Below are 12,900 nucleotides of genomic sequence, written 5' to 3'. Positions count from 1 at the left end.
CAGAACCCAACTTTTCAAGGATATTAATTTCAAATCTGTCTCTAGGCTTCACAAAAATCACAGGATTATTCTTAGAAAATAACTAGAGTGTCCAGAAAAAAACACAGAAATGGTGGAAAGCATCCTGAATTGTGAAAAGAGTAGCAGGAAACAATCTCATTGATTTGTCTTCTGGTAAATATATATTTTGTTATTATTTTTATCAGCCTTAGCAGATGTTTTGTGAAAGCGTCCATATCACAGACAAGATTTGACTTGACAATTGGCACTCTAATTCTTATTGATTCAATTACATCTAAAGCTGTCTATATTATGACGATTTGTATTTCACGGCAGGATACATTCTAGCCAAGGATTAGAAGTATAAACAATGCTACATATCTCCTTTTTGTTTTGAACTTTGCCCAGTCATGTGTACTGCTTTTAAATCTCTATTTTCAAAATGTGGAAATAAGAGCTATGTCATCGATGATCTGAGTTGAATGATACGTGCATTAATTGGCTTTATGTGATCATTATGCTATTAGCAAGAAAACAAAAACAGCTTTCATGAATAATTACAGTTTCAACGTACTCAGAATATCAATGACTAGTGTTGCCTGATGAAAGGCTGAAGAAGTATGGCCATAACAGACTTGTTGCATCAGAACTACACTTGGTCTCATCATTTGGTCTCCAGTTAGAACATCCAGGATGTTTGAAGGACAGGTAGAAGGACAGTTTGAAGGACAGGTTACATTATAAGGTAAAGATAAAGGTTCCCCTCGCACATATGTGCTAGTCGTTCCTGAATCTAGAGGGCAGTGCTCATCTCCGTTTCAAAGCCGAAGAGCCAGCACTGTCCGAAGATGTCTCCGTGGTCATGTGGCCAGCATGACTAAATGCCAAAGGCGCACAGAATGCTGTTACCTTCCCACCAAAGGTGGTTCCTATTTTTCTACTTGCATTTTTATGTGCTTTTGAACTGCTAGGTTGGTAGAAGCTGGGACAAGTAACAGGAGCTCACCCCATTATGCGTCACTAGGATTTCGAACCTCTGAACTGCCGACTTTTCGATTAACAAGCTCAGCATGTTAGCCACTGAGCCACCGCATCCCTGCCAGGGACATTATACTTAGCTTTTGTTTAAACAATATGGCTAATTGATACAAGAAGATGTAGCCTCCTATATTAGCCTTTGTTTGGTCTCTCAAGATACTAGCCATCACTAGCAGTGCACCTTGGACCAATTCATTGTCTATATATCTGCCCCACAAGTAAACTACACATATCAGCAGGCAAAACTGCACATCAGTGTATCAGATAAATATCTCTTTCTAAATCACAATGTTTTTTTTCATGACAATAAAAAAGAGGCTAACTTAATATCTCATATAAAACATTTATTGCCCAAATAGAAAATACCATAAATCATGAAAATACATTTATAATGATGGCCATACAAAGAAATATCTCAAAATAGTAGATAATAAATCTGGTTGGGAAACATGCTCCTCCCTCAATCAGCTGTAGACTACAGCCACAGTTGTGGACCCATGCTTTGTTTTTACTTTTTAGTGATAAGGAAGTCAAAAAGCTATCAATAAAGTCAAAAACATTTGTCAGCACTCCAGAAAACCCTTTGGAAGCCATACTAGGCCAAAGGCTTCCACGCTGCCACATTTCATCCATTTTTAGTGAAAAGTTTGTTGTTTTTTATTTGTAGTTCCATGGTGCCTTCTTCTGCCCTTATTTCTGTCAGTGTTGAATATATTGTCAGATTAATTAGAGGGCTAAGGAAAATCTATAGCTCCGGACTATTTTTCTTCCTAAACTCTTAACAAAGAAGATACTTTATCCTTATAGATCTTGGAGTGGGTGGAGGTAGGAGAAGGAGAGGACAGGGGCAGCTGCAATAAGATGGGATTTCATCACAATTATAAAATATGGATCATGAAGTCATAACATAATTTAAAAAAAAATATTTGAATTTTGCACAGGGTCCTTGGGATGCATGTTTCCTTCCTTATTTCCTTTGGTCAATTCTGTGCATGTCTTTAGGTGAAAATATTGTACAGCTAGACACACACACACACACATGAATATTGGACTTTTCTTAGTTAAAAAAAAATCTCATGACTGAGGGACAGACCATTTCTTCTGCTGTTCCAAAATGAGTTTCAGGATCTACACAGACAAAACAGTTGTACCCACACTAAACAAAGATAACAGATTCTGGGGGACTTTGAAACCGTACATAAATATAAAACTACAAATAAATGGGAGACATATTGTTCAGAGGCCAAGAATGGGAATTGTTGAATTTGTTTGTATGAACTGTTGTGTTACCTCACTTCAGCAATGGTTTTTTGCAATATAACATATAAGAGAAAAAGCATTACAAAATATGCTCACTGACTCTCCTGTGTCAAAAATGAGGTAATGTTATACTTGTACATAAGACAAGTCAATACTATGACCATACTAATATTGACATTTGTTTTGTTATTGCTACCAGTGAAACAAAGAAATGTCAATCTTGAAACACATACTGGATCACAGTACATTGAATGACTGTTCCAATGGGGCAACAATGAAATATAATCACATAGGACACAAAAATACTCTAAAGTGAACATTAAAACAAGTTACAGAAATTAGATCTGACATTCCTGATCTGTGGTGTCTCTGCAGCTGGTCTGGGTCTTCTTTGTATGAAATTGTATGGATTTTGGTTTGGCTGTTGGTCACCATGGAGACTTGCATAGGTCTCTGCATCATGCAGTTCACCTGTAAAGACATGTATGTTCCTTTGGTGATAGATTAAGATCATGGATCTGGTGGCAATAGTTACTGTACATCATAAACCACCTTGTGCTTAGAAATTGGGCTGAGTTTAAAACTATAGCATAAATTTTAAACTTTATGGTCAGTATAGATAATCAGTCTGATGCGAAGCACAGTGCTCTGATTCCAACAGAGTCATGCTACATGACAGGATATCTCCCCAAATTTTCTTTCTTAAAGAATCATAAAGAATCACATACAATTGATTACCTCATGTGCTCTGTTATAAATACTTAGAAAGGATTCTCAGAGCTTCAATAAGGTAAAGATAAAGGTTCCTCCACACATGCGCGCTAGTCATTTCCAGCTCTAGGTGCGGTGCTCATCTCTGTTTCCAAGCCAGCGAGCCAGTGCTGTCCGAAGACATCTCCACGGTCATGTGGCTGGCATGACTCAATGCCAAAGGCACATGGAGTGCTGTTACTTTCCCACCAAAGTGGTTCCTATTTTTTTACTTGCATTTTTTGCATGCTTTCAAATTGCTAGGTTGGCAGAAGCTGGGATAAGTAATGCCATTACGTCACCCCATTATGTGGTGCTAGGGATTAGAACCGCTGAACTGCCAACCTTCTGATCGACAAGCTCAGCATCTTACACACTGAGCCACTGCATCCCAGAGCTTTTATAGAAGCTGCCAAATGCAATGTTTCAATGCTTTTTCAAGAGGCAACTGGACTTTCTGATTTTTCTTTGAAGACATTTCACTTCTCATCCAAGAAGCTTTTTAAGCTTTGACTGGATTTAGAGAATGGAAGATTTATTCTCCTTGCAGACAGCTGGTCATTTGAATTCTTTTATTGAGTGGTTAAGGCCACCTGGAGGTTTATCTGTGTTGTCAGGGTTACCTGAGTGAGGCAAATGGGAGTGGAGCCTTCTTAGAACTGTTGAAAAGACTGTGTTGTAAACTGGAGATAGATGATGTCATATCCCGCCCTGTCTGTTGAGAGAGAGAGCTGTTCAATTTTGACATAGATGGCCTTTTTGACCCCACTTTTAAACCAGTGGTCCTCTCTGTCCAAAATGTGGAATTTGGTGTCTTCAAAAGAGTGACCTGTGTCTTTGAAATGCAGATGGATTGCTGAATCTAGTTCTCATGGGTTTGTTCTCCTATGTTGTGCCATGCATTTATGAAGTGATTGTTTTGTTTCCCCAATGTATAGATCTGCAAATGGCTCACTGCATTTTACTGTATATACCACGTTGCTCAATTTGTGTTTTGGTGTTTTATCCTTGGGGTGGACAAGCTTCTGCCTTAGTGTATTCTTGGGTTTGAAGTATGCACATATGTTGTATTGGCTGAAGATCCTCGTGAGCTTTTCTCACATTCCTATAACGTATGGAATGACAACATTGCTTTCTTTATTGTTCTCTTTGTTGTCTGTTACAACAAAGTACAGGTCTTTTTTGAGATTTGATGAAGGCCCACTTGGGATAGCCACACATTTTTAGGGCTTCCTTGGTGTGTTTCAGTTCTTTCTCTTTCCCATCTTTGTTGGTAGGCAGGCCTTCAGCTTGGTGGTGTAGGGTTCTAATGATTCCCATTTTGTGTTCCAGTGAGTGGTGGAAATCAAAATGCAAATATTGAATATTGTGTGTGGGGGGAGGGTGTTTACAACACAATCCTTTCAATAGTTCCAAGAAGGTTTCACACCCATTTGCACCACTCAGGTGACCCTGACAAACAGATAAAGCTCCAAGTGGCCTTAATAGCTCACTAAAACAATGCAAATGACCAGCTGTCTGCAAGGAGTATAAATCCTTCCATTCCCCACCATCCAGTCAGAGCTGAAGAAGCTTCCTGGATGAGAAGTCTTCAGAGAAAAACCAGAATCCAGTTGCCTCTTGAAAAAGCACATTTGGGACAACCATGACCTGGATGACTGAGAATCTCCATAGACAAATTCACCATTACCTTTATTTTTTATTTTATTTATTTATTTTGTCATATAGTATATATAAGCATAAGCATGAAATAACTATATAATATATAAACATATATATAAGCATAAGTATGTAATAACTATATTAATTGAGTATAATGAAAGGAAACAATAGAACAGAAACTGTAGGCACGCTTGTGCTCTTATGCACGCCCCTTACAGTCCTCTTAGGAATGGGGTGAGGTCAATAGTAGACAGTTTTTGGTTGAACCTTAATTCAGTTTCTCCTCCTGATTCATTCTCTTGAATATGTGAGAACCTGTAAGCATTTTGCTGCCATTGGATGATGGATTACTTGTTGATACCTTCATTAGTTTAAGACACTGAATGGTGAAAAAATGGATATTATGTCCATTAATGAAGAGGAGATGGAAATTAATGAATTTATGGTCCTAATCTTATTAGTGTACCTTTTGTCTTATTACCTGTTAAGTCCTTTGTTCCTGATTCATGCTTTCCTTTAACATTGGTGTGGTTTTCTATGGGTGTATCTGCATATTTCATTGCTACGATAGGAGGCAATTCCTTGTCTGAATTTAGTGGAACATCTTTAAAGAAATGACAAAAAGAAATGCTAGAAAATGTGTAGTTTGAAATTCTCCATTTCAATCAGTCATACTGTCCATAAGGATGGCATTCCCAGCATCTGTCAGTATTCCAATACCCTCTTGTCATTTCTATCACTCCTAAGATTCCCTCCTACACTAGCTAATACTTTCATTTTATGCAAGGGTGGTATGGTCTGGATACATAAACTGTGGCATCAGAAATTGGGTATCAGAAAGAGAAAACGAATTAAATAAAATAATGCATTGCTTTTCCTTTCCTGTACCTTGTGAGAAAGAGTTTTGCATGCCATTAGCTGTGCAATCTTGAGATAATTGAGAAGATTCGTGGTTGAGGCCAGCATCTTCACTTGATCTTCCCATGATCTCATTCTCAGTTGCAATTGTGTTTTGGATGAGAAAATAAGTGTGCATTTTCCCTTTGCCCTTCACATCAATTTCTCCCCTTTCCTTAATGTCAAAATTCTTTTCTTTGAGGCATCTGAAACATAAAAGCAGTAATGGACAATGTTTGTCATTTTTTTTACTACAGGAAATCAGAAATCAACCTTTTTACAAATAGTTTTATAGAAAATACTATAGTTTTATGGAAATTGAAAAGTTCTATGGAAATAATTCCCCCCCCCCCATATTATTGTTCGAGAAATTTTAGATTTTAAGGTTTGTCTTTACTAAAGCAATAGGGACGCGGTGGCTTAGGGGCTAGGACATTGAGCTTGTCGATCGAAAAGATCGGCAGCTCAGTGGTTCAAATCCCTAGTGCTGCCGTGTAACGGGGTGAGCTCCCGTTACTTGTCCCAGCTTCTGCCAACCTAGCAGTTTCGAAAGCACATAAAAATGCAAGTAGAAAAAATAGGGACCACCTTTGGTGGGAAGGTAACAGCATTCCGTGTGCCTTTGGCATTGAGTCATGCCGGCCACATGACCACGGAGACGTCTTTGGACAGCGCTGGCTGTTCGGCTTTGAAATGGAGATGAGCACCACCCCCTAGAGTCGGCAACGACTAGCACATATGTGCGAGGGGAACCTTTACCTTTACCTTACTAAAGCAATGGCAATAGTGACAATCACCATTACTACACAACTGACCATTTTACTGGATGGCTTTATTGGTAAACCTGATAACAGTAAGATCTGCTAAAATTCGAGGTGCAAGAAATGAATCATCACTGCAGAAAAATAGAGAGAAACTTTTACAGCTATAACTTTTCTGCCAATCCTGCCAAGACCATGCACCTTCAACATCATTACTTCAGTATTAGAAACCTAGCATACTGTTGTGAATCACTATGAATGTTTTAAATTGTAAAATGGAATGTGATATACAGAAATCTCATTTTGATAGACGTTGAGATATGGCTGCCAGAAAAATAACAGGAAAAGAAGTAATGGAAAAACAAGGCAGCAAAACTTAATAGTGGCAAAAAGACTTATCCAGATTTATTTATACGGTGGGGAGGGGAAACAAGAGTTAAACCAAGATGCAAAAAACAGGTGAAGTTTGCAGAAATAGCTAGATTGACTTGTTTGATCAAGAAAGAGGTTATTTTTATAAAAGACTGGAAACCGTTTATAGATTTTTTGCTGAAAATGAATAAAAACAAACATTTGGGGATTTACTGATTAAAAATATTTATTTATGGAAAATAAATAATATGATGTGCAGTATGGAAGAGTGGAGATGTAACATCTCCAAAAAAGTGACTTCTTTAGATATCTTTGTTTTTTATTATTCCAACAATTCTTTTATTCTTTTATAATCTTTTCCTATTTTGCCTTCTATGTTTCTGTAGTTTTTAAAATCTTTGTAAAAACTTCTTTCAGTATAAATTATTTTTTTAAAAAAAACACAGGAACAAGACATCAAAACTTCACAAAGAGAGGATTTCAAGTTAGAATTGGTTAAGGAATTTAAAAAGTGGCTTTCAAGCAAATAGCTTAATAGCAATACCACTTAGACTTATATACAGCTTCACAGTGCTTTACAGCCCTCTCTAAGGTTTACAGAATCAGCATATTGCGTCCAATAATCTGGGTCCTCATTTTACCAACATTGGAAGGATGGAAGGCTGAGTCAACCTTGAGCCTGGTGACACTGAAGCCGGCAGTCAGCAGAAGTAACCTGCACTACTGCATTCTAACCACTGCGCCACCACGTCTCTTAATATCATGGAACAGAATACACATTGATCAAATTCTTACAGATTGCATTATTGTATTAATGATGTAATACAACAGAGTTTTTTTCATTTAATATAAGCTAGAATGTTACTACAGATATTTCCATTGGTGTATATTCCATAAATATTTGACACCATCAAAAACTTGCTGCCAAAATTGCTATCAATCCAACAAGCCAGGAGAGGAAGTTTTATCATTTCCTACCCAAGAAATGGTACAATATAGCAATTAGCTATCCTGGTTGTGAATTCTGGGAATCATAATGCAACTCATCTGAAGTTTCTCCACTTAGGAAATAAGCCCACTGAACTGAACAGAATGACTCTGAACAGATGTGTATAAAGTTATACTTATATGTCACTCATTCTTCTTGTGGGAATCTTTGTATCACCATATTACTCTCGGTCTTATATTTTTAATGTCACAATAAATTCAGTAGAATATAATTTATAGTTTTAGTTTCCAGAGTTACTATACCAAATTAAAAAGTAAGGTGCATTTTAATTTAGATTAATGCTATTTAAAAGTTAGAAAAACAGAAATTGGTTTTTTTTAAAAAGCTTCAAAAAAATTTGAAGAAGCCTTTAAAAGAGAGGAGAGGAGAGGAGAGGAGAGTTTTGTTATAATTTTATCTTATTGATACATGGGAGGAAGAGAATTATTCTATCCTTTGGACAAGTACAAGGAATTAAATCTAGACAGGTGAATACACCTTATTATTTTAAAATGATATTTTTGTCTTATTATATTTGTTGCTTTTTTATTTGTATCCTTACGATTTATATTGATATGGACTGTTTCCTGATTGCTTATTTATACCCTATGACTATCGTTAGGTGTTGTACCTTTGAATTATTGATGAACATATCTTTTCTTTTATGTACACCAAGAGCGTATGCACCAAGACAAATTCCTTGTGTGTCCAATCACACTTGGCCAATAAAAAAATCTATTCTATTCTATTCTATTCTATTCTATTCTATTCTATTCTATTTTATTCTAAGACAATTTAAAACATTTATAAAACACTCCATAAAAGAATGTATATTATCCCTAATCTAAACTATGTAACTGTAAAGCCATTTTCCCTAGTCCAATCCAAACTGATGCTTTCTAGTTTTCTTAAATTTCTTTCCCTAACTTCCAACAAGCCAGTCGATAATAAAGCAATGGTTTAAGAACAATAATATTACTCACTGATAAACGCTGCCACTGAGGTGGATTTTGTTTGGCACTCCATGGCTCTCCATCCGGGATGCTATATTCACTGTATCTCCAAACAAACAGTAACGTGGCATTTTTTCTCCAACAACCCCTGCAAGGACAGACCCTGTGTGGATCCCAACCCTAATCTGAACAAGAGTTCAAAATAATAATTAAATAAACAAACAAACAAACATACTACTGAATCTATTTGCTCTTTTTTAAAAAAATCATAGAATCATAGGGTTGGAAGTGACATTAGACATCTTCTAATCCAACCCCTGTTCAAGGCAAGAGACCTTATACCATCCTGGTCAAATGGCTGTCCAGTCTATTCTTGAAAATCTCCAGCAATAGAACATCCACTCCTCTAGGGGGTAATATATTCCATTGATTAATACCTATCACTTTCAAGAAATTTCTCCTTAGGTATAGGAGAAGCTCTTTAATGAGCTTCAACCCATTACTTCTCATCCTGCCCTCAAGTACTTTGGAGAATAATCGACTCCCCACCAGACAGCTATAGTGTCACTCCAATCCTTCTTTTCAATAGGTTAGATCTACCTAGTTACCTTAATTGTTCATCATATGGTTAACCTCCAGACCCTTTATTGCTCTTCGCTGTAGTCTTTCTAGGGGCTCAGCCTCTTTTTTCCCCCCTATATCAGGGGTCTGCAAACTTGGCTCTTTTAAGACCTGTGGACTTCAACTCCCAGAGTTCCTCTGGGAGTTGAAGTCCACAAGTCTTAAAAGAGCCAAGTTTGCAGACTCCTGCCCTATATCATGGTGATCAGAATTCGGCACAATAATCCAGGGATGGCCTCACTAACGCTGTATAAAGTTATACTATCACTTCTCGTGATTTTGATGCTATCCATCTCTTGATGCTATCTTAATTTAGACAAAAATCATGTCTTTTTATATTTCTATTTTCTACTCACTTGAATAGGATTTTCAGAAACAGGGTTTTTTATGTCTTTGGCTGCTATGATCATTCCCAGGGCAAAGTTGGCAATCCGTTCAGCATGGGTTGATACCGGGACAGGGACACCCCCTACAACCATGTAGGCATCCCCTATGGTTTCAACCTAAACAAAACAAATAAACAGAGTGAATTTCAAAAGACCATGTTGAGTTTCATTCAATATATTGTTTACAGCCAGATTGAAGATAGAACTGCTCAGGCTTTCTCTTTCTACAAATGGAAAGCAAAAGATTGCTTTAGAGCAGGGGACTCCAACCTTGGCAACTTTAAGACTTGTGGATTCAACTCCCAGAATACCTCAGCCAGCAAAGCCGGCTGAGGAATTCTGGGAACTGAAGTCCACAAGTCTTAAAGTTGTCAAGGTTGGAGATCCCTGCTTTAGAGGTTCTCTCACAATTTGCAAGTGAGGTTTTATGTAGCAAGATGAAACTTCCTGGCATTGCAAAAGGAGACATATACTTTATTTGTTCCCTTACATTTTTTAAAATATGATATTTTATCAGCATGGAATTTTCACATTTTAAATATGAATTATCTCACTGTGCATTAGTGTTTTATTGAAAAATTATGTAAATATATTAACAAACATTGGGAGTCCTTGGTACTGTCTGAGCTTGGTTACTTGTCTGGTGTTAACTCCTGATTATCTGGGTGTTGGTTGCTAGAGAGGATTGTTTACTTCTTAGCTTTTTTATTGTGTATAAATGTGGTTTATCTCTTATTTATTTTATTAGGATACAAATAATCAAGCAGAAAATAATATCCTAATCATGGAACTACCAACAAGAAGTTCCCACCGACACTGACAGGGGACTGTCTAGTATGTTTATTTGTGCAGACACTTTAAATTTTAATTTATGCTTTATTTTTTAGAGATTGCTAGGAACCTGTAAGCAAATACAGGTCTCTAATGATTCTCTGACAAATCAGAATAGGGTTGCAAAGGAGCTATTTTTGACCTCTCTATTCCTTTCTCCCCATAATATAACTTTCAGGATATCAACTGAAAATACCTTGTAGACATCATGTACTGTGGTTAGCCTGTCAAATCGTAGATACATTGCATTTAACATGAGGACTATCTGAATAGGCTCACACTGGGCACAAATGTTGGTAAAAGTCACAACATCACTGAATAATATGGTACATTCTTTGAATTCTCCTATAATTAAAGAGGAAAAAGAAGAGAGGGGAGTTTTAGAAATCACGTCTAGTTTCATAATTAAATTGATCACAAAATTTATTTATTTATTATTTATTTATTATTTAGATTTTTATACCGCCCTTCTCCCGAAGGACTCAGGGCGGTGTACAGCCAGATTAAAAAACAGTACAATATATAAATTAAAACAAAAGTTAAAATAACATATTCTATAAATGGCCGAAAATTTAAAACCGTCAAATTTGACCCATAAAATTCATAAAAATACCCCAATTAAAATTATTAAAATTCAAAAAGTTTAAAAAATTAAGCCAGTCCCGTTTGGATAAACAAGTGCGTTTTCAATTCATGGCGAAAGGTCCGAAGGTCAGGTAATTGACACAAACCACGGGGAAGTTCGTTCCAGAGGGTAGGTGCTCCAACAGAGAAGGCCCTTCCCCTGGGGGCCGCCAGCTGACATTGCTTGGCAGACAGCACCCTGAGAAAACCCTCTCTGTGTGAGCGTACGGGTCGGTGGGAGGCATAAGGTAACAGCAGGCGATCCCGTAAGTACCCAGGCCCTAAGCCATGGAGCGCTTTAAAGGTGGTAACCAACACCTTGAAGCGCACCCAAAAGACCACAGGTAGCCAGTGCAGACTGCGCAGGAGCGGTGTTACACGGGAGCAACGTGTGGCTCCCTCAATCACCCGCGCAGCTGCATTCTGAACTAACTGAAGCCTCCGAGTGCACTTCAGGGGTAGCCCCATGTAGAGAGCATTGCAATAATCCAGACGAGAAGTGACAAGAGCGTGAGTGACCGTGCATAAGGCATCCCGGTCAAGGAAGGGGCGCAACTGGCAAACCAGGCGGACCTGGTAAAAAGCTCTCCTGGAGACGGCCGCCAAATGGTCTTCAAACGACAGCCATCCATCCAGGAGAACGCCCAAGTTGTGCACCCTTTCTGTTGGGGCCAATGACTCGCCCCCAACAGTCAGCTGCGGTTGCAGCTGACTGTACCGGGGTGCCGGCATCCACAGCCACTCTGTCTTGGAGGGATTGAGCTTGAGTCTGTTTCTCCCCATCCAGACCCGTACGGCCGTACAAAACTTAACAATACTGCATAAATGTATTAATATACTTAGTATTTTAGCATCTATTTACAAAATTGTCAGGATTCCAAGTAATACATCCATAGAAAATAGAACTCTGAGGCAGGTCAGTTCCTCAAAGAATAGTTTTAATGGATGTATCATATTGGCACGATCTGGTAAAACTGACTCTGAATGTTCCCACAGTTTTCACCTAATTAAAAGTTTTCCTCTCTTTTTCAAACAATCAGTCACATGTATAATAAAACATTTATAACACATTTATAAAACATTTATAAATTATAAAACATTTGCTAGACCAATTTTTGAATACAGCTCGCCTGTCTGGAACCCATACCACATTTCAGACATCAATACAATTGAAAGTGTCGAGAAATATTTTACAAGAAGAGTTCTCCACTCCTCTGAATACAACAAAATACCTTATGCCACCAGACTTGAAATCTTGGGTTTAGAAAACTTAGAACTCCGCCACCTTCCACAGGACCTGTGTTTAACTCATAGAATCATCTATTGCAATGTCCTTCCTGTTAAAGACTACTTCAGCTTCAATCACAACAATACAAGAGCAAACAATAGATTTAAACTTAATGTTAACCGCTTCAATCTTGACTGCAGAAAATATGACTTCTGTAACAGAGTTGTTAATGCTTGGAACACACTACCTGACTCTGTGGTCTCTTCCCAAAATCCCCAAAGCTTTAACCAAAAACTCTCTACTATTGACCTCACCTCATTCCTAAGAGGTCTGTAAGGGGCGTGCATAAGAGCACAAACGTGCTTACCGTTCCTGTCCTATTGTTTCCTTTTGTTATATCCAATTAATATAGTTATTACATACTTATGCTTATATATATGCTTATATATTATATAGTTATTTTCATGCTTATGCTTATATATACTGTTGTGACAAATAAAATAAATAATAAATAAATAAATAAATGTAT

The 12,900-nt window shown here is 37.5% G+C and overlaps 1 protein-coding gene across 1 annotated transcript in view; it reads right to left on the bottom strand.

The window, feature by feature from the left end:
• Window positions 1-1,402: 1,402 nt before the first annotated feature.
• LOC131201263 (guanylate cyclase soluble subunit beta-2-like) overlaps window positions 1,403-12,900 on the bottom strand; it is a 41,422-nt gene continuing 29,924 nt past the window's right edge. The window contains exons 12-17 of the mRNA XM_058189067.1: window positions 10,716-10,864; window positions 9,659-9,805; window positions 8,712-8,866; window positions 5,599-5,813; window positions 5,192-5,314; window positions 1,403-2,769 (exon numbers count right to left, since the gene is read on the bottom strand). Coding sequence (XP_058045050.1) covers window positions 2,618-2,769; window positions 5,192-5,314; window positions 5,599-5,813; window positions 8,712-8,866; window positions 9,659-9,805; window positions 10,716-10,864 — 941 coding nt within the window. The 3' untranslated portion in view covers window positions 1,403-2,617. The remainder of the gene's footprint in view (window positions 2,770-5,191; window positions 5,315-5,598; window positions 5,814-8,711; window positions 8,867-9,658; window positions 9,806-10,715; window positions 10,865-12,900) is intronic.

This window comes from Ahaetulla prasina, chromosome 6 (assembly GCF_028640845.1).
Source record: "Ahaetulla prasina isolate Xishuangbanna chromosome 6, ASM2864084v1, whole genome shotgun sequence".
Taxonomy (NCBI): domain Eukaryota; kingdom Metazoa; phylum Chordata; class Lepidosauria; order Squamata; family Colubridae; genus Ahaetulla; species Ahaetulla prasina.
Note: the sequence above shows the minus strand (reverse complement) of the source record. Positions and strands in the feature narration are given on the sequence as shown.